The sequence below is a fragment of the Oncorhynchus tshawytscha genome, linkage group LG27 (genome assembly GCF_018296145.1).
Source record: "Oncorhynchus tshawytscha isolate Ot180627B linkage group LG27, Otsh_v2.0, whole genome shotgun sequence".
Lineage (NCBI taxonomy): Eukaryota > Metazoa > Chordata > Actinopteri > Salmoniformes > Salmonidae > Oncorhynchus > Oncorhynchus tshawytscha.
The window spans coordinates 1,222,051-1,249,851 of record NC_056455.1 but is presented as its reverse complement, the minus strand read 5'-3'; the positions used below and the strand labels follow the sequence as shown (position 1 = coordinate 1,249,851).

At 44.6% G+C, this 27,801-nt stretch overlaps 1 protein-coding gene across 1 annotated transcript; it reads left to right on the top strand.

The window, feature by feature from the left end:
* Positions 1-34: 34 nt before the first annotated feature.
* Positions 35-23,715, top strand: LOC112254595 (transmembrane protein 235). The gene is made up of 4 exons (XM_024427342.2): positions 35-524; positions 699-759; positions 921-1,058; positions 22,784-23,715. The coding sequence occupies exons 2-4, from the start codon at positions 747-749 to the stop codon at positions 23,014-23,016; spliced, it is 384 nt and encodes a 127-aa protein (XP_024283110.1). The 5' UTR covers positions 35-524; positions 699-746; the 3' UTR covers positions 23,017-23,715.
* Positions 23,716-27,801: the final 4,086 nt, after the last annotated feature.

Sequence of the window (27,801 nt, the reverse complement as noted above, 5' to 3'; positions counted from 1 at the left end):
CTGCCGCTGCTTGGAAATGTTATTCCTCAACGGTAGTGGTCAATTCTGCTTCACGCCTCATCCTCGTAACGTTGTTAAAGCTCTTGAGCGGTGAACAAGATACACCGTGAAAGAGTGTCTTCCTGGAGAAATGGGAATAAAGATTCCCAGCGGAGATTTTGATTAGTTGTGATATTTTACTACTAACTTCACTATAATCTGAATTACTTTAGCCTTTTACTGGCATTCACCCCTCTAGTCAACAACATAAATAGTGTAGAAATAGGGCGTTACCTGTCCCTATATCCGTGGAGAGTTGAATAGCGGCGTACGTGTTTTTATCTCGGAGCAAATACCTTACATCTATCAGGCGAGATGAAGCTGTTCTCTGGTGATCACTGCGGGCATCTTCGGTATGCTCAGTTTTGTGTTCCAGGCGACAGCGATTGGGAGCGACTACTGGTACATTATTAAAGTGAACAGAACCAACCAGACCAATACAGAGGTTTTGGATTCCAATTCCAGACTATGGTTAATTTACGAAGGTATGTGTATACCGATGCGTGTGTATTTTGTCATTTGAAACCAATGCCTTGCTTAGATGGATGACTTTATAGTATAAGGTAGGCTAGGCCTATTTGTTATCCGACATCTTTCCTGCAGCAAGACAGTTTTATGGTCACAATGAAAACGGAATAATGAATTATCCATCTTTCCAGGTCAAAAGGTGTTTCAAATTTAACTCCTCCAGCTTCTCTGAACCTGCGATGCGCATGTTGAGTGAGTTTACCTGTCCATTATCACCTTAACCATTGTAAAATAAAACACTAACAGCTAATGTTATTTTGGGACATTTTGAATAGATTATGTTATTGATGAAACCTCTATCTGTGTGTCAAGTATGCTCCTATAGTTGGAATGTTGTGTGTCTGTTTCACCAGACATGCACAGTGTGGGTGTGGTCTTGCTCCCTCTTAGCCTGGTCCTTCTACTGTTTGGAGGAATCTGTGGCTTGATCAGTTCCCTGCCCTGGGGCCCCGCCCTCCTCACTAGCACCGTCTCCTATCTCTTCTTCTGCAGTAAGTGTGGCCTCCATCATCATCATCATTATCTCTCGGTCTTAGGGCCCAAACACCAAGTCTTAGTTCTGCCATGCCAACTCCTTGTTACTCATTGTCATGTTTGGCATGACAAGAAGTTGACATTATGGCACACAAGTAGATATGGGATAAGGGGAAGGCTACCTAACACCTACAGGCCCAAGTCCAAAATTCACTCCTATGCAGCATACTACCATCCATATAGCCTTTTAAAGCAGCGTTAACCAACTCCAGTCCTCCACTACTCCCAACAGCCCAACTCCAGTCCCCCACTACCCCCAGTAGCCCCCTCCAGTCCCTCACTACCCCCAGTAGCCCCCTCCAATACCCCACTCCAGTCCCCCACTACCCCGGTAGCCCCCTCCAGTACCCCACTCCAGTCCCTCACTACCCCCTGGTAGCCCCCTCCAGTACCCCACTCCAGTCCCTCACTACCCCCGGTAGCCCCACTCCAGTACCCCTGGTAGCCCCACTCCAGTAGCCCAACTCCAGTACCTGCGGTAGCCCAACTCCTCCAGTACCCCAATAGCCCAACTCCAGTACCCCCAACAGCCCAACTCCTGTCCCCCACTTCCTCCAATAGCCCAACTCCAGTCTCCCCTTGTAGGCCAACTTCAGTAACCCTGGTGAGAGAGGCAGCAAGAGAGAGAGAATTGAGAGATGAGGGTATATAGACAGAGTTGGAGAGATGCGATTTTAATTTATTTCACCTTTATTTAACCAGGTGTGCCAGTTGAGGACAAGTTCTCATTTACAACTGCAACCTGGCCAAGTGTGACAGTGAGACATAAACAACAACAACAGAGCTACACATGGGATAAACACATGTACAGTCAATAACACAATATAAAATCAGTGTACAGTGTGTGCAAATGAGGTAAGGCAATAAATAGGCCATAGTGGCGAAGTAATTACAGTTTAGCAATTAACACTGGAGTGATAGATGTGCAGATGAGGAAGTGCAAGTAGAAATACTGGTGTGCAAAAGTGGTGTGCAGAGAAAAAAAATGCTGGTGTGCAGAAAAACAAACATAAATATGGGGATGAGATAGTTGGTTGGATGGGCTATTTACAGATGGGCTGTGTACAGCTGCAGCGATCAGTAAGCTGCTCTGACAGCTGATGCTTAAAGTTAGTGAGAGAGAGATAAGTCTCCAACTTTAGTGATTTTTGTAATTCATTCCAGTCATTGGCAGCAAAGAACTGGAAGGAAAGGCGGCCAAAGGAGGTATTGGCTTTGGGACTGACCAGTGAAATATTCCTGCTGGAGTGCGTGCTACGGTTGGGTGTTGCTATGGTGAGCTGAGATAAGGCAGAGTTTTAGATGAATATTTCGACGAATATGCAGCGAGGACCAGTCAACGAGAGCATACAGGTTGCAGTGGTGTGAGGTATATGGGGCTTTGGTGACAAAATGGATGGCACTGTGTGTTAGGAATTCTATGAATAAATGACTAAACAATATCCCCATTTCAAATAGAACTGTAACTAAGTAAATTTATACTCTGTTTTATTATATCTGATTAACAATATGAATTCATAAGTGAGGGATTGTGGAGCCTGAAACGGGGTAATTAAATAAATACCATTCCAGCCAGGTTGGAGAAGATTGGAAGTGTTTTTTTTTAAGTAAGCAGAAAGGGTAATTAACCTATGGTTGAACCGACTCAACTTAGCACTGGAATGTTTAGATAAGACATTGAGTGTTTTCTTAGGTTTTCCATTAGCTGGAACTGTCTGCTGAAGGGTGATGGATGAAAAACCTTCTGAAGTTATCTCGAATGAACTTTTGAACTGTTGGGAGAAAGAATATTTTATAACCTGTGACGTCATATTTTGTATATAAACTGTTGTTCATGGTTACATGGCAGTGACCTCCGAGAATAAATACTATTATCTATTTTTGATAAGACTGGTCTCTGTCTATTTTATGCAAATAACAATCTTACAAATTCTCATAAAATAGACTAAGTGAATTCAATTAATGAAAACATTGGAATAATTTAATTATACGAACACTGTGATAGACTGCATCCAAGTTGCTGAGGAGAGTGTTGGAGGCTATTTTGTAAATGACATCGCCAAAGTCAAGGATCGGTAGGATAGTCAGTTTTACGAGGGTATGTTTGGCAGCATGAGTGAAGGAGGCTTTGTTGCGAAATAGGAAGCCAATTCTAGATTTAATTTTGGATTGGAGATGCGTCGGGAAGGAGAGTTTATTGTCTTGCCAGACACCTAGGTATTTATAGTCCACATATTCTAAGTCAGAACCGTCCAGAGTAGTGATGGCAGGCGGTGCGGGCAGGGATCGGTTGAAGAACATGCCTTTAGTTTTACTAGAATTTAAGAGAAGTTGGAGGCCACAGAAGGAGTGTTGTATGGCATTGAAGCTTGTTTGGAGGTTTGTTAACACAGTGTCCAAAGAAGGGCCAGAAGTATACAGAATGGTGTCGTCTGCGTAGAGGTGGATCAGAGAATCACCAGCAGCAAGAGCGACATTGATATATACAGAGAAAAGAGTCGGCCCGAGAATTGAACCCTGTGGCACCACCATAGAGACTGCCAGAGTTCCGGACAATAGCCCCCCACTGAACTCTATCTGAGAAGTAGTTGGTGAACCAGGCAAGGCAGTCATTAGAGAAACCAAGGCTGTTGAGTCTACCAATAAGAATGCGTTGATTGACCGAGTGGAAAGCCTTGGCCAGGTCGATGAAGACGGTTGCACAGTACTGTCTTTTATCGATGGCGGTTATGATATCGTTTAGGACCTTTTAATGTGGCTAAGGTGCACCCGTGACCAGCTCGGAAACCGGATTGCATAGCGGAGAAGGTACGGTGCGATTCGAAATGGTCGGTGATCTGTTTGTTAACTTGGCGTTTGAAAACCTTTAGAAAGGCAGGGCAGGATGGATATAGGTCTGTAACAGTTTGGGTCTAGAGTGTCTCCCCCTTTGAAGAGGGTGATGACCGCGGCGACTTTCCAATCTTTAGGAATCTCAGATGATACGAAAGAGAAGTTGAACAGACTTGTAATAGGGGTTGCAACAATGGCGGCAAATAATTTTAGAAAGATAGGGTCCAGATTGTCTAGCCCAGCTGATTTGTAGGGGTCCAGATTTTGCAACTCTTTCAGAACATCAGCTGTCTCGACTTGGGTGAAGGAGAAGTGTGGGGCCGGAGGGCTTGGGCGAGTTGCTGCGGGTGTGCAGAGCTGTTGGGGTAGCGAGATGGAAAGCATTGTCCAGCCGTAGAGAAATGCTTAATGAAATTCTTGATTATCGTGAATTTATTTATCGGTGGTGACAGTGTTTCCTAGCCTCAGTGCAGTGAGCAGCTGGGAGGAGGTGTTCTTATTCTCCATGGACTTTACAGTGTCCCAAAACATGGAGAGTTGAGGGGATGGCGAGAGATATGTAGAGATGAGTGGATTAAGAGAGAGATCAGGGTATGGAGGGAGTGAGAAATGGAGTGATGAGAGTTTGGAGAGAGAGAGATGGAGAGGTGAGGGTATGGAGAGAGACAGATGGATGTAGAGATGAGGGTAATAGGGAGTGAGGGTATTGAGATAGAGATGAGGGTATGGAGAGATGAGGGTATTGAGATAGAGAGGAGGGTATGAAGAGAGAGAAATGGAGAGATGAGGGTATTGAGATAGAGAGGAGGGTATGAAGAGAGAGAAATGGAGAGATGAAGGTATGGAGAGATTGATGGAGAAATGAGGATATGGAGAGAGAGATGGAGAGGAGGATATGGAGAGAGATGAGGGTATGGAGAGAGAGAGAGAGAGAGGTGGTGAGGGTATGGAGAAAGAGATGGAGAGGTGAGGGTATATAGAGAGAGAAATGGAGAGATGAGTGTGTGGAGAGAGAGATGAGGGTATGGAGATAGATGGATGATGACACAGTACATTGTTTATTATCTTTATGGAGAGGTACTGGGAGCTGGAGTTGTAAAGACCTTCACTTTTACCACTAATTGTTTTTTGACCAACCAGATCTGATCTTTTGGCCAATCAGATCTGATCTTTGACCAGTCATCGGGCAAAAGATCAGATTGAGCTGCCTGTGTAAATACAACCTGAGTTGAACATAAATTAATTGGACATCACTCTGGAAAATGTCCTATTCATTGTTGATGGACTGTATTACAAGGATTCCTTATCTTTAAAATAATAGTGATTTGAGGTAGAGTGTTGTGTACTGTTTTTATCCAATTAAGAGTGACCAATGCAGCGGCTACAGCCCGTCTAATGCTCAGCTCCTGACCAATGTGCGTCGCCTTAGAATTAGTGTACCGGACATTCTAGATTCTACTAATTCTAACTCTATGACGTGTCCCTCCCTACTGCTGCCCTTCTCGCCCTGTGACCCTCCCAGTCAGGCCTGGAATAACCCTGATAAAGAAAGCCTTGTGATGCAAGAGTACAGAGTTAACAGAATATTCATGCCTTTAGCCCTAATCAACAGCACATGGCAAAGTGGGAAATGGGATCAAGGCTGGAATTTGATTAGACTTTCTACCTCTGTGAATTTGGTTTGTCTTTGTGCCGTGTGTCTTTCTTTCTCAGCTGTGGTCACTCTCCATGTTACACTATTGTGTGGTGCCTTCTCTCATCCTTCTCTCGCTTCATTTCGCTCTTCTGTCTTCTCACACGTTTTGTAAAGCTTTTCTGTCTTCTCTCTTGCATGCTTTATATCGCTCTTCTGTCTTCTCTTTCGCTCGCTTCATATCGCTCCTGTCTTCTCTCTCTCGCTTTATATCGCTTTTCTGTCTTCTCTCTCGCTCGCTTCATATCGCTCTTCTGTCTTCTCTCGCTTTACATCGCTTTTCTGTCTTCTCGCTCGCTTCATATCGCTCTTCTGTCTTCTCTCGCCCGCTTTATATCGCTTTTCTGTCTTCTCTCTCGCATGCTTTATATCACTCTTCTGTCTTCTCTCTCGCTCGCTTCATATCGCTCTTCTGTCTTCTCTCGCTTTACATCGCTTTTTTGTCTTCTCGCTCGCTTCATATCGCTCTTCTGTCTTCTCTCACCCGCTTTATATCGCTCTTCTGTCTTCTCTCTCGCTCGCTTTACATCGCTTTTCTGTCTTCTCTCTCTCGCTTTATATCACTTTTCTGTCTTCTCTCTCTCGCTTTATATCACTTTTCTGTCTTCTTTATATCGCTTTTCTGTCTTCTCTCTCGCTCGCTTCATATCGCTTTTCTGTCTTCTCTCGCATGCTTTATATCACTCTTCTGTCTTCTGTACATCGCTTTTCTGTCTTCTCACCCGCTTTATATCGCTTTTCTGTCTTCTCTCACCCACTTTATATCGCTCTTCTGTCTTCTCTCTCGCTCGCTTTATATCGCTTTTCTGTCTTCTCTCTCTCGCTTTATATCGCTTTTCTGTCTTCTCTCTCGCTCGCTTCATATTGCTTTTCTGTCTTCTCTCGCTCGCTTCATATTGCTTTTCTGTCTTCTCTCGCTCGCTTTATATCACTCTTCTGTCTTCTCTCTCGCATGCTTTATATCGCTCTTCTGTCTTCTCTCGCTTTACATCGCTTTTCTGTCTTCTCGCTCGCTTCATATCGCTCTTCTGTCTTCTCTCGCCCGCTTTATATCTTTTCTGTCTTCTCTCTCGCATGCTTTATATCACTCTTCTGTCTTCTCTCTCGCTCGCTTCATATCGCTCTTCTGTCTTCTCTCTCTTGCTTTATATCTCTTTTCTGTCTTCTCTCTCGCATGCTTTATATCACTCTTCTGTCTTCTCTCGCTTTACATCGCTTTTCTGTCTTCTCGCTCGCTTCATATCGCTCTTCTGTCTCCTCTCACCCACTTTATATCGCTTTTCTGTCTTCTCTCTCTCGCTTTATATCGCTTTTCTGTCTTCTCTCTCTCGCTTTATATCGCTTTTCTGTCTTCTCTCTCGCTCGCTTCATATCGCTTTTCTGTCTTCTCTCGCATGCTTTATATCACTCTTCTGTCTTCTCTCTCGCTCGCTTCATATCGCTCTTCTGTCTTCTCTCTCGCTCGCTTCATATCGCTCTTCTGTCTTCTCTCGCCCGCTTTATATCGCTTTTCTGTCTTCTCTCTCGCTCGCTTCATATCGCTCTTCTGTCTTCTCTCGCTTTACATCGCTTTTCTGTCTTCTCGCTCGCTTCATATCGCTCTTCTGTCTTCTCACCCGCTTTATATCGCTTTTCTGTCTTCTCTCCTGCTCGCTTCATATCGCTCTTCTGTCTTCTCTCGCCCGCTTTATATCGCTTTTCTGTCTTCTCTCTCGCTCGCTTCATATCGCTCTTCTGTCTTCTCTCGCTTTACATCGCTTTTCTGTCTTCTCGCTCGCTTCATATCGCTCTTCTGTCTTCTCACCCGCTTTATATCACTTTTCTGTCTTCTCTCTCTCGCTTTATATCACTTTTCTGTCTTCTTTATATCGCTTTTCTGTCTTCTCTCTCGCTCGCTTCATATCGCTTTTCTGTCTTCTCTCGCATGCTTTATATCACTCTTCTGTCTTCTCTCTCGCTCACTGTACATCGCTTTTCTGTCTTCTCTCTCGCTTCATATCGCTCTTCTGTCTTCTCTCGCTTTACATCGCTTTTCTGTCTTCTCGCTCGCTTCATATCGCTCTTCTGTCTTCTCTCGCCCGCTTTATATCGCTTTTCTGTCTTCTCTCTCTCGCTTTATATCGCTTTTCTGTCTTCTCTCTCGCTCGCTTCATATCGCTTTTCTGTCTTCTCTCGCATGCTTTATATCACTCTTCTGTCTTCTCTCTCGCTCGCTTCATATCGCTCTTCTGTCTTCTCTCTCGCTCGCTTCATATCGCTCTTCTGTCTTCTCTCTCTCGCTTTATATCGCTTTTCTGTTTTCTCTCTCGCTCGCTTCATTTCGCTCATCTGTCTTCTCTCGCCCGCTTCATATCGCTTTTGTCTTCTCTCCTGCTCGCTTCATATCGCTCTTCTGTCTTCTCTCGCCCGCTTTATATCGCTTTTCTGTCTTCTCTCTCGCTCGCTTCATATCGCTCTTCTGTCTTCTCTCGCTTTACATCGCTTTTCTGTCTTCTCGCTCGCTTCATATCGCTCTTCTGTCTTCTCACCCGCTTTATATCGCTTTTCTGTCTTCTCTCTCGCTCGCTTCATATTTCTCTTCTCTCTCTCGCTTTATATCACTTTTCTGTCTTCTCTCTCTCGCTTTATATCACTTTTCTGTCTTCTCTCTCTCGCTTTATATCACTTTTCTGTCTTCTCTCTCTCGCTTTATATCGCTTTTCTGTCTTCTCACCCGCTTTATATCGCTTTTCTGTCTTCTCTCTCGCTCGCTTCATATTTCTCTTCTCTCTCTCGCTTTATATCACTTTTCTGTCTTCTCTCTCTCGCTTTATATCACTTTTCTGTCTTCTTTATATCGCTTTTCTGTCTTCTCTCTCTCGCTTTATATCGCTTTTCTGTCTTCTCTCGCATGCTTTATATCACTCTTCTGTCTTCTCTCTCGCTCGCTTTATATCGCTTTTCTGTCTTCTCTCTCGCTTTATATCGCTTTTCTGTCTTCTCTCTCTCGCTTTATATCGCTTTTCTGTCTTCTCTCTCGCTCGCTTCATATTGCTTTTCTGTCTTCTCTCGCTCGCTTCATATTGCTTTTCTGTCTTCTCTCGCTCGCTTTATATCACTCTTCTGTCTTCTCTCTCGCATGCTTTATATCACTCTTCTGTCTTCTCTCTCGCATGCTTTATATCACTCTTCTGTCTTCTCTCTCGCTCGCTTCATATCGCTCTTCTGTCTTCTCTCGCTTTACATCGCTTTTCTGTCTTCTCGCTCGCTTCATATCGCTCTTCTGTCTTCTCTCACACGCTTTATATCGCTTTTCTGTCTTCTCTCTCGCTCGCTTCATATCGCTTTTCTCTCTTCTCTCTCTAACTTTATATCTATTTTCTGTCTTCTCGCTCGCTTCATATCGCTCTTCTGTCTTCTCTCACCCGCTTTATATCGCTTTTCTGTCTTCTCTCTCGCTCGCTTCATATCGCTTTTCTCTCTTCTCTCTCTAACTTTATATCTATTTTCTGTCTTCTCTCGCATGCTTTATATCACTCTTCTGTCTTCTCTCTCGCTCGCTTTATATCGCTTTTCTGTTTTCTCTCTCGCTCGCTTCATTTCGCTCATCTGTCTTCTCTCGCCCGCTTTATATCGCTTTTCTGTCTTCTCTCTCGCATGCTTTATATCACTCTTCTGTCTTCTCTCTCGCTCGCTTCATATCGCTCTTCTGTCTTCTCTCTCGCTCGCTTCATATTTCTCTTCTCTCTCTCTCGCTTTATCACTTTTCTGTCTTCTCTCTCTCGCTTTATATCGCTTTTCTGTCTTCTCTCGCATGCTTTATATCACTCTTCTGTCTTCTCTCTCGCTCGCTTCATATCGCTCTTCTGTCTTCTCTCTCGCTCCCTTCATATCGCTCTTCTGTCTTCTCTCTCGCTTTATATCGCTTTTCTGTCTTCTCTCTCGCTCGCTTCATTTCGCTCATCTGTCTTCTCTCGCCCGTTCATATCGCTTTTCTGTTTTCTCTCTCGCTCGCTTCATTTCGCTCATCTGTCTTCTCTCGCCTGCTTCATATCGCTTTTCTCTCTTCTCTCTCTCGCTTTGTCGCTTTTCTGTCTTCTCTCTCTTGCTTTATATCGCTTTTCTGTCTTCTCTCGCTCGCTTCATATCGCTTTTCTGTCTTCTCTCTCGCTCGCTTCATATCGCTCTTCTGTCTTCTCTCTCTCTCGCTTCATATCGCTCTTCTGTCTTCTCTATATCGCTCTTTGTCTTCTCTCTTTATATCGCTCTTTGTCTTCTCTCTTTATATCGCTCTTCTGTCTTCTTGCTCTCTTTATATCGCTCTTCTGTCTTCTCCCTGTCATTCTCATCTTTGATTTGATCTTCAATTCCTCAATCAAGCATGTTTTCTTGTAAATTTCAATTTACTGGAAAACTTGTATCTTTGTGTATGTGTGAGGGTGTTGTATCATCTGCCAAATGCTCAATTTAACACATTCCTTGGGCTTAATAAAAAACTGAAATAAACACAACCCTTAGTGTGAGCTTAGAGCTTAAGTCCCAAAAGCACACACATCCCTGGGTCGCTCCTCTTTTCAGTTCACTGCAGCAGCTAGCGACTGGAACGAGCTGCAGCAAACACTCAAACTGGACAGTTTTATCTCAATCTCTTCATTCAAAGACTCAATCATGGATACTCTTACTGACAGTTGTGGCTGCTTTGTGTGATGTATTGTTGTCTCTACCTTCTTGTCCTTTGTGCTGTTGTCTGTGCCCAATAATGTTTGTACCATGTTTTGTGTTGCTACCATGTTGTGTTGTCATGTGTTGCTGCCTTGCTATGTTGTTGTCTTAGGTCTCTCTTTGTGTTGTCTCTCTTGTTGTGATGTGTGTTTTGTCCTATATTTATTTTACATTTTTAATCCCAATCTCAGTCCACACAGCCTTCTGCCTTTTGGTAGGCTGTCATTGTATATAAGAGTTTGTTATTAACTGACTTGCCTGGTTAAATAAATAAATCACATCAAATTAGGGCTAAGAGGGCGAGTGCCACATGACACAAAGGTCTTTTCAATCCCCTCAGGAAGAGTCAGAGAGGGGCTCCGAGAGGGGCTCAGGGCCAGACTGAGCCAAAGTACTTTAACAGCAGTCTGGTAATAATAGGTTTATTTTAAATTCCGCTACAGAATCTCAATCGCTTTAAAAAACAAACAAAAATAAATTCAGGGAGTTGGCATTTGATGAGATGGACTTCCACAGCTAGATGATGATGTAGTTCAGGACAGGAGGAGCTTGAGTGGAGGTGGTGTTGATGGTCCAGCCAGGTAGGGAGAAGTATCAGTCAGACAGGCCTGCCCGGAGCTCTTCGTCAGGCTGTCTCTGAAGTGCACAGCTAGGTAGACTAGAACATTCTCCACTAAAAGTGTAGTACCCACCTGGGTGATGCTTCGGCAGGTATAAACGCCTGAGCGACCACTTCATCAGTAATCAAGAACTCCTATGAGATGAGTCTCTGTCATTTGGTTTCATTGTCAACAGTGAATATCCAGTACTTGTTTATTTGAATGTCCTGTTCATTTCTGCTAACGAACATCGTTGTCTTTAACATCTCAGCACAAAATCATCTCCACCAATCATTGGACAGGCTGATAAGCAGTTGATTGTATTCCCTGTGGTGCTGTCTGGGTATTTCTCCTCTTGCGTAGTAATTCTGATCACTTTAATATTTCAGTCCTGTGTGAATAAACCATCTGTGTAATTACACACACACACCCCTTCCATTCCTCCTGTCTCTCTGCTCATGACACCCTTGGGTGATATAGGGATAAAGAAAAACAACCCCCACCTAGCCCCCCTGCCAGCAATATGTGGTGATTTGGGCTGCTTGGTGCAGGGAGCCGGATACAAAAATGTTCTAGTTTATTGACTTTGCCTAGGCCTCTCAGCCGGAACCAAAGACCAGTTTGTCCATGGTAACATAATGGGACTCTGAGAGCTCTTAAACTTTGATGTCATCTGATGGTGCCTGCGTCAGTCTACGTCTTGTTTCTCCCATTCTCTCATTCTGATATGTGGGTTTTATAGTTTTGCTGTTGTATTCATGTCTAGTCTGCCTAGAGTCCATTAAAAATTAAACACAATGCAACATCAAAAGGCTCCTCTTTCCCTGGCTGTGTTTTTTGAGCCTAATCTTTTATGTGTAAGATGCTGTCTAAGTGGCTGTGGCATCTTTTTCCTTCATTGAGGGGATCCTGTAAAGTGCTCTCCAAGCCAGGTGTACGGCATAAGAGCGTGTACATACTTTGTGCTTATGTGAACCAGAATGTTTCATCTCCCTCTCCAACTCCTTGTGTGCACATTTGGTATATTAGCAATGCCTTACTGTTAGTGTGTGTCAGATTCAGTGTTTAATAGTCATATGTACAGGGTTGCAGTTGTGATTGCAGGGTACAGTGAAACCTTAGGCTTCGAGCTCCAACATGCAGGACTAGTGAAATAATAAACAAAACTATAGAAACTATGGCACTATACACATCACTGTAGCAGTAATTAATAAAGTACTGTCCTTTGGGGTGTAGGCAGAGTAAAGACTGTTGACCATGCCTCAGGAATACCTGGCCTGATGACCCCTCGCGGTCCCTAGTCCACCTGGTCGTGCTGCTGACCCAGTTTCTGCTGTTCTGCCTGCGGCCGTGGAATCTTGACCTGTTCACTGGATCCTCCCCCACGCATGCTGTCTCGACCTCTGAATGCTCAGCTATGAAAAGCCAACTGACATTAACTCCCGAGGTGCTGATCTCAAATCAAAATCGCCCTCTACCGTAGGACCATGCCTCAGGACTACCTGGCATGATGACTCCTTGTTGTCCCCAGTCCACCTGGCCGTGCTGCTGCTCCAGTTTCAACTGTTCTGCGAATCCTGACCTGTTCACCGGATGTGCTACCTGTCCCAGACCTATTATTTGACCATGCTTGTCATTTATGAACATTTGAACATCTTGGCCGTGTTCTGTTATAATCACCACCCGGCACAGCCAGAAGAGGCCTGGTTCCTCTCTAGGTTTTTGGCCTTTCTAGGGAGTTTTTCCTAGCCAACGTGCTTCAACACCTGCATTGCTTGCTGTTTGGGGTTTTAGGCTGTGTTTCTGTACAGCACTTTGAGATATCAGCTGATGTACAAAAGGCTATATAAATAAATAGATTTGATTTGACTCTACAACCACTGTGATTATTAGTTGACCCTGCTGGTCTTCTATGGATATCCTGAAGAACAATCTGGCCTTAAGATCTGTGTACTCTTATAATCTTCACCTGACATAGCCAGAAGAGGACTGGCCACCCCTTAGAGCCTGGTTCCTCTCCAGGTTTCTTCCTAGGTTCCTACCTTTCCAGGGAGTTGTTCCTATCCACTATGCCTCTACATCTGCATTGCTTGCTGTTTGGGGTTTTAGGCTCAGTTTCTGTATAAGCACTTTGTGACAACTGCTGTTGTAAAAGGGCTCTATATATAAATTGTATTGATTGATTGAGGGAGTGGGGTAATGACCATAGGGGGAGCAGCAAGACCATTGAGGGGGGTGTGGGGACCAAGTCCAATAAAACAAAATCTTAATAAAGTAATATACATATTAAGAACTGCAACAGTGATGAATGTTGTTGGAGTGGGGGGCAGAGTAAAGGTCTGTTACGGAGGGCAGCAAGAGAGAGAATATCCATAGGGGAGGAGCAGGTAAGGTTTGACCGTTGATGGTGCGGGGGGGAATGTCCATAGGGGGAGCAGCAGGTAAGGTTTGACTGTTGATGGTGCGGGGGAATGTCCATAGTGACAGTTGGGGAGCAGCAGGTAAGGTTTGACTGTTGATGGTGCGGGGGAATGTCCATAGGGGGAGCAGCAGGTAAGGTAGTGACCGTTGATGGTGCGGGGGGGAATGTCCATAGGGGGAGAAGCAGGTGAGACAGTGACCGTTGATGGTGATGGGCGGGGGAATGTCCATAGGGGGAGAAGCAGGTAAGACAGTGACCGTTGGGGGTGCGGGGGAATGTCCATAGGGGGGGAATGTCCATAGGGGGAGAAGCAGGTAAGATAGTGACCGTTGAGGGTGCGGGGGGAATGTCCATAGGGGGAGAAGCAGGTAAGATAGTGACCGTTGAGGTGGGGGGGAATGTCCATAGGGGGAGAAGCAGGTAAGGTAGTGACCGTTGAGGGTGTGCGGGGGGGAATGTCCATAGGGGGAGAAGCAGGTAAGGTAGTGACCGTTGATGGTGCGTTGATGGTGGGGGAATGTCCATAGGGGGAGAAGCAGGTAAGGTAGTGACCGTTGAGGTGAAGCAGGGGGGAATGTCCATAGGGGGAGAAGCAGGTAAGATAGTGACCGTTGAGGGTGCGGGGGGAATGTCCATAGGTAAGATAGTGACCGTTGAGGGTGCGGGGGGGAATGTCCATAGGGGGAGAAGCAGGTAAGATAGTGACCGTTGAGGGTGCGGGGGAATGTCCATAGGGGAGCAGCAGGTAAGGTAGTGACCGTTGATGGTGCGGGGGGAATGTCCATAGGGGGAGAAGCAGGTAAGATAGTGACCGTTGAGGGTGCGGGGGGAATGTCCATAGGGGGAGAAGCAGGTAAGGTAGTGACTTTTGAGGGTGCAGGGGGAATGTCCATAGGGGAGAAGGGGAGAAGCAGGTAAGATAGTGACCGTTGAGGGTGTGGGGGAATGTCCATGGTGCGGGGGGGAGAAGCAGGTAAGGTAGTGACCGTTGAGGGTGCGGGGGAATGTCCATAGGGGGGGGAGAAGCAGGTAAGATAGTGACCGTTGAGGGTGCAGGGGGGAATGTCCATAGGGGAGAAGCAGGTAAGATAGTGACCGTTGAGGGTGCGGGGGAATGTCCATAGGGGGAGAAGCAGGTAAGGTAGTGACCGTTGAGGGTGCGGGGGGAATGTCCATAGGGGGAGAAGCAGGTGAGATAGTGACCGTTGAGGGTGGGGAATGTCCATAGGGGGGGGGAATGTCCATGGGGGGGGAGAAGCAGGTAAGATAGTGACCGTTGAGGGTGTGGGGGGAATGTCCATAGGGGGAGAAGCAGGTGAGATAGTGACCGTTGATGGTGTGGGGGAATGTCCATAGGGGGAGAAGCAGGTAAGATAGTGACCGTTGAGGACCGTTGAGGCAGTGTAGGGTTGAGGGTGCGGGGGAATGGGGGGAATGTCCATAGGGGGAGAAGCAGGTAAGATAGTGACCGTTGAGGGTGTGGGGGGGAATGTCCATAGGGGGAGAAGCAGGTGAGATAGTGACCGTTGATGGTGTGTCCATAGGGGGGGGGGAATGTCCATAGGGGGGGAGAAGCAGGTAAGAAATTGACCGTTGAGGGTGTGGGGGGAATGTCCATAGGGGGAGAAGCAGGTGAGATAGTGACCGTTGATGGTGCGGGGGAATGTCCATAGGGGGAGAAGCAGGTAAGAAATTGACCGTTGAGGGTGGGGGGAATGGGGGAATGTCCATAGGGGAGAAAGGGTGAGATAGTGACCGTTGATGGTGCGGGGGAATGTCCATAGGGGGAGAAGCAGGTAAGATAGTGACCGTTGAGGGTGTAGGGGGGAGGAATGTCCATAGGGGGAGAAGCAGGTAAGGTTTGACCGTTGAGGGTGTGGGGGAATGTCCATAGGGGAGAAGCAGGTAAGATAGTGACCGTTGAGGGTGCGGGGGAATGTCCATAGGGGGAGAAGCAGGTAAGGTTTGACCGTTGATGGTGCGGGGGGAATGTAGGGGGAGAAGGGGGAATGTCCATAGGGGGAGAAGCAGGTGAGATAGTGACCGTTGAGGGTGCGGGGGAATGTCCATAGGGGGAGAAGCAGGTGAGATAGTGACCGTTGATGGTGCGGGGGAATGTCCATAGGGGGGGGGAATGTCCATGCGGGGGGAATGTCCATAGGGGGAGAAGCAGGTAAGATAGTGACCGTTGAGGGTGCGGGGGGGGAATGTCCATAGGGGGAGAAGCAGGTGAGATAGTGACCGTTGATGGTGGGGGGAATGTCCATAGGGGGGGGGAATGTCCATGGGGGAATGGGGGAGAAGCAGGTAAGGTAGTGACCGTTGAGGGTGTGGGGGGAATGTCCATAGGGGGGGAGAAGCAGGTAAGATAGTGACCGTTGAGGTGTTGGGGGAATGTCCATAGGGGGAGAAGCAGGTAAGGTTTGACCGTTGAGGGTGGGGGGAATGTCCATAGGGGGAGAAGCAGGTAAGATAGACCGTTGAGGGGTGGGGGGAATGTCCATAGGGGGAGAAGCAGGTAAGATAGTGACCGTTGAGGGTGTGACCGTTGAGGGGGGGGAATGTCCATAGGGGAGAAGTGGGGGGAGGGAGGAGCGCATAGCTGACTAGTGGTGGCTATTTACCAGCCTGATGGTCTGTGGGTAGAAGATATTGGCCAGTCTCAGTTTTTGCTATGATGCTCCTGTACTGATTGTAACATCTACAGAAAATACAGAAATGGCAATGGTGGAGGTGTTGCTGTTTATATTCAAGACCACATTCCTGTACAGATTAGAGAGGATCTCTAGAGAGGATCTCTTTAAATACTGTTGAAGTAATATGGCTACAGGTTCATCTGCCTCACCTAAAGCCCATTCTGGTGGGAAGCTGCTATAGACCACCAAGTACTAACGGTCAGTATCTGGATAACGTGTGAAATGCTTGATAATGTATGTGATATCAACAGAGGTATATTTTGTGGGTGATTTCAATATTGACTGGCTATCATCAAGCTGCCCACTCAAGAAAAGTTCTAAAGTCTGGGTCTAATATAGTGTATATTCCGGCGCCGACAGAGATGGCCGCCTCGCTTCGCGTTCCTAGGAAACTATGCAGTTTTTTGTTTTTTTACGTGTTATTTCTTACACTAGTACCCCAGGTCATCTTAGGTTTCTTTACATACAGCCGAGAAGAACTACTGAATATAAGATCAGCGTCAACTCACCATCAGTACGACCAAGAATATGTTTGGTGCGATGCGGATCCTGTGTTCTGCCTTACAACCAGTGTAACCGAGTGGATCACATGCAGCGACCTATTTACCAGCCTGAAAAAAAAAAACGACTCAGAAAAAGAGGGAAACGAAATGGCGGTCTTCTGGTCAGACTCCGGAGACGGGCACATCGTGCACCACTCCCTAGCATTCTTCTTGCCAATGTCCAGTCTCTTGACAACAAGGTTGATGAAATCCGAGCAAGGGTAGCATTCCAGAGGGACATCAGAGACTGTAACTCAAGAAAAGTTCTCTGCTTCACGGAAACATGGCTAACTGGAGAGACGCAATCCGAAGCGGTGCAGCCAGCGGGTTTCTCCGCGCATCGCGCCGACAGAAACAAACATCTTTCTGGTAAGAAGACGGGCGGATCCTGGGCGTATGCCTTATGACTAACGTGACATGGTGTGATGAAAGAAACATACAGGAACTCAAATCCTTCTGTTCACCTGATTTAGAATTCCTCACAATCAAATGTAGACCGCATTATCTACCAAGAGAATTCTCTTCGATTATAATCACAGCCGTATATAGAAGACCCCCCCCAAGCAGACACATCGATGGCTCTGAACGAACTTTATCTAACTCTCTGCAAACTAGAAACGATTTATCCGGAGGCTGCATTCATTGTAGCTGGGGATTTTAACAAGGCTAATCTGAAAACAAGACTCCCTAAATTTTATCAGCATATCGATTGCGCAACCAGGGGTGGAAAGACCCTGGATCATTGTTACTCTAACTTCCGCGACGCATATAAGGCCCTGCCCCGCCCCCTTTCGGAAAAGCTGACCACGACTCCATTTTGTTGATCCCTGCCTACAGACAGAAACTAAAACAAGAAGCTCCCACGCTGAGGTCTGTCCAACGCTGGTCCGACCAAGCTGACTCCACACTCCAAGACTGCTTCCATCACGTGGACTGGGAGATGTTTCGTATTGCGTCAGACAACAACATTGACGAATACGCTGATACGGTGTGCGAGTTCATTAGAACGTGCGTTGAAGATGTCGTTCCCATAGCAACGATTAAAACATTCCCTAACCAGAAACCATGGATTGATGGCAGCATTCGTGTGAAACTGAAGGCACGAACCACTGCTTTTAATCAGGGCAAGGTGTCTGGTAACATGACTGAATACAAACAGTGCAGCTATTCCCTCCGCAAGGCTATCAAACAAGCTAAGCGCCAGTACAGAGACAAAGTAGAATCTCAATTCAACGGCTCAGACACAAGAGGTATGTGGCAGGGTCTACAGTCAATCACGGACTACAGGAAGAAACCCAGCCCAGTCACGGACCAGGATGTCTTGCTCCCAGGCAGACTAAATAACTTTTTTGCCCGCTTTGAGGACAATACAGTGCCACTGACACGGCCTGCAACGGAAACATGCGGTCTCTCCTTCACTGCAGCCGAAGTGAGTAAGACATTTAAACGTGTTAACCCTCGCAAGGCTGCAGGCCCAGACGGCATCCCCAGCCGCGCCCTCAGAGCATGCGCAGACCAGCTGGCCGGTGTGTTTACGGACATATTCAATCAATCCCTATACCAGTCTGCTGTTCCCACATGCTTCAAGAGGGCCACCATTGTTCCTGTTCCCAAGAAAGCTAAGGTAACTGAGCTAAACGACTACCGCCCGTAGCACTCACATCCGTCATCATGAAGTGCTTTGAGAGACTAGTCAAGGACCATATCACCTCCACCCTACCTGACACCCTTGACCCACTCCAATTTGCAGCGCCTCTTCAACCTCAGGAGCTGAAGAAATGGCCATCGGAACACCCCCTATCCACATCGATGGAACAGTAGTGGAGAGGGTAGCAAGTTTTAAGTTTGTCACAGACAAAAAGCACTCACACAGACAGCACAAACTTCTACAGATGCACAGATCGAGAGCATCCTGGCGGGCTGTATCACCGCCTGGTATGGCAACTGCACCGCCCTCAACCGTAAGGCTCTCCAGAGGGTAGTGAGGTCTGCACAACGCATCACCGGGGCAAACTACCTGCCCTCCAGGACACCTACACCACCCGATGCTACAGGAAGGCCATAAAGATCATCAAGGACATCAACCACCCGAGCCACTGCCTGTTCACCCCGCTGTCATCCAGAAGGCGAGGTCAGTACAGGTGCATCAAAGCTGGGACCGAGAGACTGAAAAACAGCTTCTATCTCAAGGCCATCAGACTGTTAAACAGCCACCACTAACATTGAGTGGCTACTGCCAACACACTGTCAATGACACTGACTCTACTCCAGCCACTTTAATCATGGGAATTGATGGGAAATGATGTAAATATATCACTAGCCACTTTAAACAATGCTACCTTATATAATGTTACTTACCCTACATTGTTCATCTCATATGCATACGTTGATACTGTACTCTATATCATCGACTGCATCCTTATGTAATACATGTATCACTAGCCACTTTAACTATGCCACTTGGTTTACATACTTATCTCATATGTATATACTGTACTCGATATCATCTACTGTATCTTGCCTATGCTGCTCTGTACCATCACTCATTCATATATCCTTATGTACATATTCTTTATCCCCTTACACTGTGTATAAGACAGTAGTTTTTTTTAAAATTGTTAGTTAGACTACTTGCTTTTTATTACTGCATTGTCGGAACTAGAAGCACAAGCATTTCGCTACACTCGCATTAACATCTGCTAACCATGTGTATGTGACAAATAAAATTTGATTTGATTTGATTTGATTTATAGGAGGTCATACAAGAGGTGTTGTGGTGATTCCTGTGTTGTTGATTTAAATATTTGTTGGTCTGTGGTGTGTAATGAGGAGCAGCCAGATGCTGCACTTGACACATTTATGAAATTGCTTATTCCAGTTACTCTTAAGCATGCACCCATTAATGCAATGACTGTAAAAACTGTTAAATTCCCATGGATTGATGAGGAATTGTAAAATGTTATGGTTGAGAGGGATGAGAAAAATGGAATGGCAAATAAGTCTGGCCTCACAACCGATTGGCAAATGTATTGCAAATTGAGAAATCATAAGAATTAAAATAAGAAACTATACTATGAAACAAAGATAATTGACATAAAGAATGATAGTAATCAGAGGGCTGATATAAATACTATGCATGCCAGTCTCTCTAGGCTAAGAGTTGAGGAGAGTCTGACTGCATAACTTCTTCTTTTAATAAGAAACATTAATGTGTTGTTAATCCCAAATTGTTTGCATTGTCAATTCACACACCAATCCCAGCAGACATGACACCAGGGGTGTCAGTCCCCAAATCCAGAACACATTCATGAAAACGCACAGTATTATATAGAGCTATAATTGCATGGAACTTCTTTCCATCTCATATTGCTAAAATAAACAGCAAACCTGGTTTCAAAAAACAGATAAAGCAACAACTCGAGGCACAACGCCTCTCCCCTATTTGACCTAGATAGTTTGTGTGTATACATTGATATGTAGGCTACGTGTGCCTTTGCATTTTTTTATGTAGTTTTGTCTTTGAGCTGTTCTTGTCTAATGATGTTCTGTATTATGTCATTCTGTATTATGTCATTCTGTATTATGTTTCATGTTTTGTGTGGACCCCAGGAAGAGTAGCTGCTGCTTTTGCAACAGCTAATGGGGATCCTAATAAAATACAAATACCAAAATACCAATAGTAAAAAGCTTTAAATGTAAAATGGTAAAAAGACAAACTCAGCTCCATCATTCATTGAATAAATAGCTCATTCATCACAAAACCCACTGATATTGATAATTACTTGAATTATGTTTTCATTGGCAAGATTAGCAAACATAGGCATGACATGCCAGCAACAAATGCTGACACTACACATCTAAGTATAACTGATCGAATTATGAATGACAAGCATTGTGGAAGAGGTGAAAAAAGTATTGTTGTCTATCAACAATGACAGGCCACCGGGGTCTGACAACTTGGATGGAAAATTACTGAAGATAATAGTGGACAATATTGCCACTCCTATTTGCCATGTCTTCAATCTAAGCCTAATAGAACGTGTGTGTGTGCCCTCAGGCCTGGAGGGGGAAAAAAGTAATGCTGATACCCAAGAATATTAAAGCCCCCTTAATGGCTCAAATATCAGACACATCAGTCTGTTACCAACCCTTAGTAAACCTTTGGGAAAAAATGGTGTTTGACCAGATAAAATCCTAACAGACTTTCAGTAGGCTTATAGGGAAGGACTATCAACAAGCACTTCACTTACACAAATGACTGATGATTGGCTTAGAGAAATGTATGATAAAAAGATTGTGGGAGCTGTTTTGTTAGACTTCAGTGCTGCTTTTGACAATATCGATCATAGTCTGCTGATGGAAAAAAATGTGTTATGGCTTTACACCCCCCTGCTATATTATGGATAAAGAGTTACCTGTCTAACAGAACACAGAGGGTAGAATCAGGAATTCCACAGGGCAGCTGTCTAGGCCCCTTACTTTTTTCAATCTTTACTAATGACATGCCTCTGGCTTTAACCTCACTAGGTAGGGTATGTGGGACGCTAGCGTCCCACATGGCCAACATCCAGTGAGATTGCAGAGCGCCAAATTCAAATACAGAAATACTCATTATAAAACTTCAGAAAACATACAAGCATTTGACATAGGTTTAAATATGAACTTCTTGTGAATCCAACCACGGTGTCAGATTTTTAAAATGCTTTACGGCGAAAGCATACTTTAAGATTATTTGAGAACATCGCCCAGCAGACATTACAAACAGTTACAAACAGTAACCAGCCAAGTACAAGAGTTGCACAAGTCAGAAATAGAGATGAAAATGAATCTCCTACCTTTGATAATCTTCATATGGTTGCACTCAGAAGACATTCATTTACTCAATAAATGTTCCTTTTGTTCGATAAAGTCTCTCTTTATATCCAAAAACCTCTGTTTTGTTTGCGCGTTTTCTTCAGTAATCCACAGGCTCAAACGCAGTTACAACAGGCAGACAAAAAAATCTAAATTGTATCCGTAAAGTTCACGTAAACAATGTTTATATTCAATCCTCAGGTTGTTTTTAGCCTAAATAATCGATAATATTTCAACCGGACAATAACGTCATCAATATAAAAGGTAAACAAGAAAGGCACTCTCTCGGTCGCGCGCATGAAGAAGCTCTGTGACACGGCAGGGTCCACTCATTCAGACTGTCCTTTTTCAGAATACAAGCCTGAAACAATTTCTAAAGACTGTTGACATCTAGTGGAAGGCATAGTCACTGCAATTTGATTCCTAAGTCAATGGATACTGTAATGGCATTGAATAGAAAACTACAAAAACCAAAAAAAATCCTGCTTCCGGAATGGATTATGTTATACTCACAGACACTATTTTAACAGTCTTGAAAACTTTAGAGTGTTTTCTATCCAAATCTAGCAATTATATGCATATCATATCTTCTGGGCCCGAGTAGCAGGCAGTTTAATTTGGGCACGCTTTTCATCCAAAATTCCGAATGCTGCCCTCTACCCTAGAGAAGTTAAGTAATGACTCAACACTATACACATGTTACTACAGCAAGTGAAATCACTGCAACACTTAACAAAGAGCTTGCTGACATGTTGTCAGCAGCATACCACCTTGCATCCCACTGCTGGCTTGCTTCTGAAGCAAAGCAGGGTTGGTCCTGGTCAGTCCCTGGATGGGAGGCCAGATGCTGCTGGAAGTGGTGTTGGAGGGCCAGTAGGAGGCACCCTTTCCTCTGGTCTAAAAACAAATATCCCAATTCCCCAGGGTAGTGATTGGGGACATTACCCTGTGTAGGGCGCTGTCTTTCGGCTGGGATGTTCAACGGGTTAAATGACTCCGTGGTTACTAAAGATTCCATGGAACTTATTGTAACAGTAGGGGTGTTAACCCTGGTGTCCTGGCTAAATTCCCAATCTGGCCTTCATACCATCATGGCCACCTAATCATCCCCAGTTTACAATTGGCTCATTCATCTTCTCTCCCCTGTAACTATTCCCCAGGTTGTTACTGTAAATGAGAATGTGTTCTCAGTCAACTTACTCCCAGCTGGTGTTGCTGAAAAGCTTCAAAGTGAGCATCAACTACTCCCAGCTGGTGTTGCTGACACGCTTCAAAGTGAGCCCCAGCTACATCAATTACTCCCAGCTGGTGTGTGTTTATTTATGGTGTGTGTGTTTCCTCAGGTGTCCTGACCCTCTCCGGTGTCAGCCTATACATCAGCAACTCCGAGCAGGCACTGGCAGAGACCGAGAGTCTGGTGGGGGCTGAGCGTCTGGCCCAGGTGGTCAGCACCTCATTCGAGCTGGTCCCTGGGCCTGGCTGTCCTTCTGCCTGGAGGTCCTCACTGGCCTGCTGCTGGCTGCCCACCCCGCCCTCCAGAGCGGCTCACCGGGCCACGGCATGCCCTCTGTCCTAACCCAAGAGCCAGGCCCTACAGAAGTGTCACAAGGACTGTACCTTCAATTTTCAAATTATTTTTTTGTGCTCGTCTCTGGCACCACAAATGAATTTCCCTCTGGAGAAATAAAGTTCTTTATTACATATTTATTCATCCTAAATGCAGTATGTGGTTTATAGTCTGTGGGTAAAACAGCTGTCATTTAATGCCATCTTGTGGTCTGATAAGTTACTACATTTCAATTGGCAAAGGCTCTCAAATATGAAATTGCTTATTGTGGTCCTATAATGTAGGATGAGAAATGAAACACCATAATTACTGGCCTCAACCACATCAGTCTGAATGGCTGTTAGCTGTCACGGGGTTGCATTTTTCGAACATTGGCAAGTGAAGGGCTATACGAATAGATGTCCTCAAAGCAAAAGCCATAGTAGAAATGCCTAGAGCAGACTGAAGGTGCATCTCAATAGACTGAAGAGGCTCCCTGTCCTTCATCTGCACTGATCTGCACATTGAAAGTAGCTGAGAGCAATGAAGTGGACATGTCAGTGGACGTTAGTGTTCACCTGATGATTGAAGAGGCAAGAACTAAAGACCCTTTATGTTACTTTGTCACGGTCAGTTATTACTGTGGAAACCACAACATCCACCCGCATAAGAGAAAATAAAAAGACAAGGGCCTGGATTCAATCCAATCAGCAGTACACTACCGTTCAAACGTTTGAGGTCACTTAGATATGTCCTTGTTTTTGAAAGAAAAGGAAAAACAATTGTCCAGTAAAATAACATCAAATTGATCAGAAATACAGTGTAGACATCGTTAATGTTTTAAATGACTATTGTAGCTGGAAATGGCACATTTTTTTATGGAATATCTGCATAGGCCCATTATCAGCAACCATCACTCCTGTGTTCCAATGGCATGTTGTGTTAGCTCATCCAGATTTATCATTTTAAAAGGCTAATTGATCATTAGAAAACTATTTTGCAATTATGTTAGCACAGATGAAAACTGTTGTGCTAATTAAAGAAGCAATAATACTGGCCTTTTGAGTAGTTGAGTATCTGGAGCATCAGCATTTGTGGGTTCGATAACTTTCTTCTGAAACGTATCAGTCTATTCTTGTTGTCCACATTTCCACGTTAATTATTTATTTAATTGTTTACCTACTACCTATTTTTTTTCATAAAATTTACACTGTTTGTATTTGCCACGAAACTGAAGATCTCGTACAACGCTGTGTATTACTCCCTTCACAGAACAGCGCAAACTGTCTAAACAGAATAGAAAGAGGAGTGAGAGGCCCCGGTGCACAATTGAGCAAGAGGACAAGTACATTAGAGTGTATAGTTTGAGAAACAGACGCCTCACAAGTCCTCAACTGGCAGCTTCATTAAATAGTACCCACAAAACACCAGTCTCAACATCAACAGTAAAGAAGCGACTCCGGGATGTTGGCCTTCTAGGCAGAGTTGCAAAGAAAAAGCCATATCCCAGACTGGCCAATAAAAATAAAAGATTAAGATGGGCAAAAGAACACAGACACTGGACAGAGGAAGATTGGAAAAAAGTGTTATGGACAGACAAATCTAAGTTTGAGGTGTTTGGATCACAAAGAAGAACATTCGTGAGACGCAGAAAAAATGACATTACGCTGGAGGAGTGCTTGACACCATCTGTCAAGCATGGTGGAGGAAATCTGATGGTCTGGGGGTGCTTTGGTGGTGGTAAAGTGGGAGATTTGCACAGGGTAAAAGGGATATTGAAGAAGGAAGGCTATCACTCCATTTTGCAACGCCATGCCATACCCTGTGGACTGCACTTAATTGGAGCCAATTTCCTCCTACAACAGGACAATGACCCAAAGCACAGCTCCAAACTATGCAATAACTATTTAGGAAGAAGCAGTCAGCTGGTATTCTCTCTATAATGAGTGGCCAGCACAGTCACCGGATCTCAACCCTATTGAGCTGTTGTGGGAGCAGCTTGACCGTATGGTAAGTAAGAAGTGCCCATCAAGCCAATCCAACTTGTGGGAGGTGCTTCGGGAAGCATGGGGTGATATCTCTTCAGATTATCTCAACAAATTGACAACTAGAATGCCAAAGGTCTGCAAGGCTGTAATTGCTGCAAATTGAGAATTCTTTGACGAAGGCAAAGGACACAATTATTATTTCAATTCAAAATCATTATTTATAACCTTGTCAACATCTTGAACATATTTCCTATTCATTTTGCAACTAATTTCATGTATGTTTTCATGGAAAACAAGGACATTTCTAAGTGACCTCAAACTTTTGAAAGGTAGTATATATCTGCGTTATAGCACACATGACATTTAAAAGGAAATTTCTCATTGAGCAGACATGCCACATTTACCATGAATGTGGTCTCCGCGGAATCTGAAATAAACTTGCTTTTAAAAAGATGCATAGCTGACAAACAGCAATCAGATGGAAACTTGGGCAAGGACACAGCAGCCTACATACATAAGCTTTAAGTCATCCACAGGGATGACAATAGCAGTGGTTGTTCCACAGGACTGACAATAGCAGTGGTTGTTCCACAGGACTGGCAATAGCAGTGGTTGTTCCACAGGGCTGACAATAGCAGTGGTTGTTCCACAGGGCTGACAATAGCAGTGGTTGTTCCACAGGACTGACAATAGCAGTGGTTGTTCCACAGGGCTGACAATAGCAGTGGTTGTTCCACAGGACTGACAATAGCAGTGGTTGTTCCACAGGACTGGCAATAGCAGTGGTTGTTCCACAGGACTGACATTAGCAGTGGTTATTCCACAGGACTGGCAATCGCAGTGGTTGGTGTGTGTGTGTGTGTGTGTGTGTGTGTGTGTGTGTGTGTGTGTGTGTGTGTGTGTGTGTGTGTGTGTGTGTGTGTGTGTGTGTGTGTGTGTGTGTGTGTGTGTGTGTGTGTGTGTGTGTGTGTGTGTGTGTGTGTGTGTGTGTGTGGGGGGCTGCTCAACATGCTGTGTGGTACCAAAATTTAAAAAACACACAACAAATCCATTTTCTTTCTGGTATCCATGGTAACATGTTATTGTGCTTGTTCTGTGAAGTTGTCCAGGGTTTTTTGCCACCTTTTTGGTAAATAATATCCAAAACAACAGAGCATAGCCTACTTTTTTACTTTGTAATAAAACACAACATGTTGGCACTAATTTGTGCATTTCTCCTTTGCAAAGATATTCCATCTACCTGACAAGTGTGGCATATCAATAAACTGAAAATGTGGCTGCAGGGGCAGTATTGAGTAGCTTGGATGAAAGGTGCCCAGAGGTGCCCAGAGTAAATGGCCTGCTCCTCAGTCTCAGTTGCTAACATTTGCACATTATTATTAGTATTGGATAGAAAACACTCTGAAGTTTCTAAAACTGTTTGAATGATGTCTGTGAGTATAACAGAACTCATATGGCAGGCAAAAACCTGAGAAGAAATCCAAACAGGAAGTGAGAAATCTCAGGTTGGTCGATTTTCAACCCAGTTTACTAGTTGCCTTTCAATCACCCGCGAGTGAATGCCTCTTTCAGATCAGTGCCGAGCCTGTGCACATTTGTTGATATTCTTTGCTAGTTAGCGAGTTATTAGCCCAGTTTTAGATAAGTATAGGTCAGCAATGGAGAGTTACTGCTTCCTACAAGAGCACAAAGAAGTGTAGGCTACATTTCAAATGGGCTTTCGAAAGACAGTCCGGAAAAAAGCTTATGTCTTAATTAAAAGTGGCAGTGTTGTATTTTGAGACAAGCTTGAATGTGCAAATAAGCCAATAGGCAGAGGGGTAGCCTATATTGTCTATTTTTTTATATGGTAATAATAATGACTTTTATTTTGTAAAGTGGTTTCTTGCATCATACAACACAATACAATGCAATTTACAGTAACAGTAGATAAATCATTCATTAATGTCATCATGTAAAAACTTTATTAAAAGTGTCATGTAATGTATGCCTGGCTACTGTAGGCTATAGCATAGAAATCAAAAGCTATTTCCATGTGAAAATGTTATGGGATTTGCTACATTGGTTTTGTTGGTAGGCCTACACTATTCTAAAATAGCCACAATAGCCTATTGGCTACTGTCTAAATCTGTATGAGTACAGCCTCAGCCGGAAGTTGCATAAAATTCTCACAAGGTTCAAGTTACCACTCGGAAGACCTAAAATGTGCTCAGTGCCCCAAAGAATTTGATGGAACATTGGTTGTAACTGACTTAAGTGGGTAAACACCCACCTTCGATGGCCACTGGCACGGTGGAGAAGTGTGCTCATCACAGATGAATCCCGGTTTCAACTGTACCGGGCATGTCAATGTTGTGAACAGAGTCCCCTTTGGTGGCGGTGGGGTTATGATATGGGCAGGCATAAGCTACCGACAACGAACACAACTGCATTTTTTAATTTAAACTTTATTTAACTAGGCAACTCAGTTAAGAACAAATTCTTATTTACAATGACGGCCTAGGAACAGTGGGTTAACTGTCTTATTTAGAGGCAGAACGACTCATTTTTACCTGGTCAGCTCAGGGATTCGATCGAGCAACTTTTCGGTTAATGGCGATGGCAATTTCAATGCAGAGATACAGTGGTTCCTCCTTTAAAAATTGCGTCATACTGCGGCACACCTTGCGTGCTGCCGCAGCATACTGTGGCAAGTAATTTCATTGTCAGCCATTTTTCTGTTACTGCAAGTAATTGCTAGTTTGACCACCAGAGGGCATCTTTGAGAAGCATTTGATTGTATTTCGTATTGGCATTACCAGAGAATTTAAAACATTTTTTTGTAATA

Coding starts and splice junctions, on each gene's coding strand:
- LOC112254595 (XM_024427342.2), top strand. Junction 1,059..22,783: donor CTCCTATCTCTTCTTCTGCA/GTAAGTGTGGCC, acceptor GTGTTTCCTCAG/GTGTCCTGACCCTCTCCGGT.